Raw genomic sequence first — 1,501 nt, 5'->3', positions numbered from 1 at the left:
TCAGAGAGAAAGAAAGGAAAAGAAAGGTAAATTTTTTATTATACGGTTTTATTGAACAACTACTTTAATATTTCATTATACGTTTGTTGTTAGTATCAGTAACATAAATATATCCATCCTTAGCCAGTGCTATACCATATGGATTAGATAATCCTGAGATTAATTTAACTTGTTTTTTGTCAGAACTCAATGCATAAACACAAGAATCACTACCACCCTTGTAAGCCAATACTAAGACATGTCCATCATCATCAATTGCAACTCCTTGAAGATAAGTAGAGCCACTATGAGGATTATTGTACGTATGAAGATGAGTTTTACCATCAGGAGAGAAGATTTTAATATGATTCTGATAAATGGTAACGTGTATCTTTCCTTCATTATCAACTGCTACATCAGTTGCTTGACCATCACATTGTATGACTTGTACAAATGTACCATCTTCTTTAAACACTTGTACTCTTTTATTGCTGTAATCAGCTACTAATATATTACCTTTACCATCAGTAGACATACCTTCAGGACGAGAGAATTGTCCATTTCCCTTACCTTTACTACCAAACTGACCAATATACTGACCAGTAGTAGCTGAGAAATACTGCACACGATTAAGACTATAATCAGACACATAGAGTCTGTCTCCTACCAGCAATAAACCAAAAGGAAAATTAAACTGTCCATTAGCATTACCTTTAGATCCAATCCTTCTTACTGCAGTACCATCCTCATTAAATACCTGAACAAACCCATCATTACTACTAGCAAATACTTCACCATTGGTATGAACAGCAACACCATAAGTATCATTCCCCACATTAAAGGATCTCTGGTTAGTTAGTGTGGTATAGTCTCTAGATGCTTTTACTGACAGTTGATAAGGACTACCTTTAATATGGTGACCTCTTATAGTCACTGATAGTTCATATCCACCAATACTTTGAGCTGTGCATGATACAATGGCTGTGTTGTTATCATTAACTATAACAACTCTACCCTCCTCTTTACTTCCATCACTTTTGATAAAGGAACCCTTCAAATAGCTTGCTGCTTTACCAATGCCTGCTGGTAGAGCCACTTTGAATTTCCTTTCTTTCTTTATTGTTGCCAGTGGAATAGCTAACCCACTATCAATGGAGTATGCATCTATATCTACCTCAGAGACACTTCCAAACTCATTGATTTCTTTATTTAAAGTAGACGTATCTAAACGTGTTAAAATGGCTCCTTTGTCTTCTATTTCTAGAGGTATTTTCTTATACTCTTCAATGCATTCCTCTAGTTGATTGGTGATTAGCTTCTTAACACTTAGAACTTCACCTGAATCAGTACGCTCACTCACTGATGATGCAAGATGACGACCATGAGAAACCTGTTTTACCAGTTTATAAAACCCGTCCAACTGCTTCTCGACTAAATTCTTCTTAGCACTAGCAATCTCTTCTGTCTCCATTAGTAGATCATTGCATCTCTTATCTAAAGCAACTTTAAGCTCTTCAAACGT

At 35.7% G+C, this 1,501-nt stretch overlaps 1 protein-coding gene across 1 annotated transcript; it reads right to left on the bottom strand.

Annotated features, from left to right (window-relative positions):
• Positions 1-64: 64 nt before the first annotated feature.
• LOC105316174 (tripartite motif-containing protein 2-like) lies at positions 65-1,450 on the bottom strand. Its single transcript, XM_011410985.1, has 2 exons — positions 496-1,450; positions 65-444 (listed from the first exon to the last, which is right to left on the bottom strand). Exons 1-2 carry the CDS (start codon positions 1,448-1,450, stop codon positions 65-67), a joined length of 1,335 nt encoding a protein of 444 aa, XP_011409287.1.
• Positions 1,451-1,501: the final 51 nt, after the last annotated feature.

The sequence above is a fragment of the Amphimedon queenslandica genome, unplaced genomic scaffold (assembly GCF_000090795.2).
Source record: "Amphimedon queenslandica unplaced genomic scaffold, v1.1 AMPQUscaffold_4235_Cont23782, whole genome shotgun sequence".
Taxonomy (NCBI): domain Eukaryota; kingdom Metazoa; phylum Porifera; class Demospongiae; order Haplosclerida; family Niphatidae; genus Amphimedon; species Amphimedon queenslandica.
The sequence above is the reverse complement of the archived record's forward strand: the minus strand, read 5'-3'. Positions and strand labels throughout refer to the sequence as shown.

Bases quoted from the DNA above. Each gene is read 5' to 3' on its own strand.
- LOC105316174 (XM_011410985.1), bottom strand. From the start codon at position 1,450: ATGGAGACAGAAGAGATTGCTAGTGCTAAGAAGAATTTAGTCGAGAAG. The intron at 445-495 runs GTAATATATTAG...AAGTGTTTAAAG, and splicing joins TATGTCTACTGATGGTAAAG to AAGATGGTACATTTGTACAA.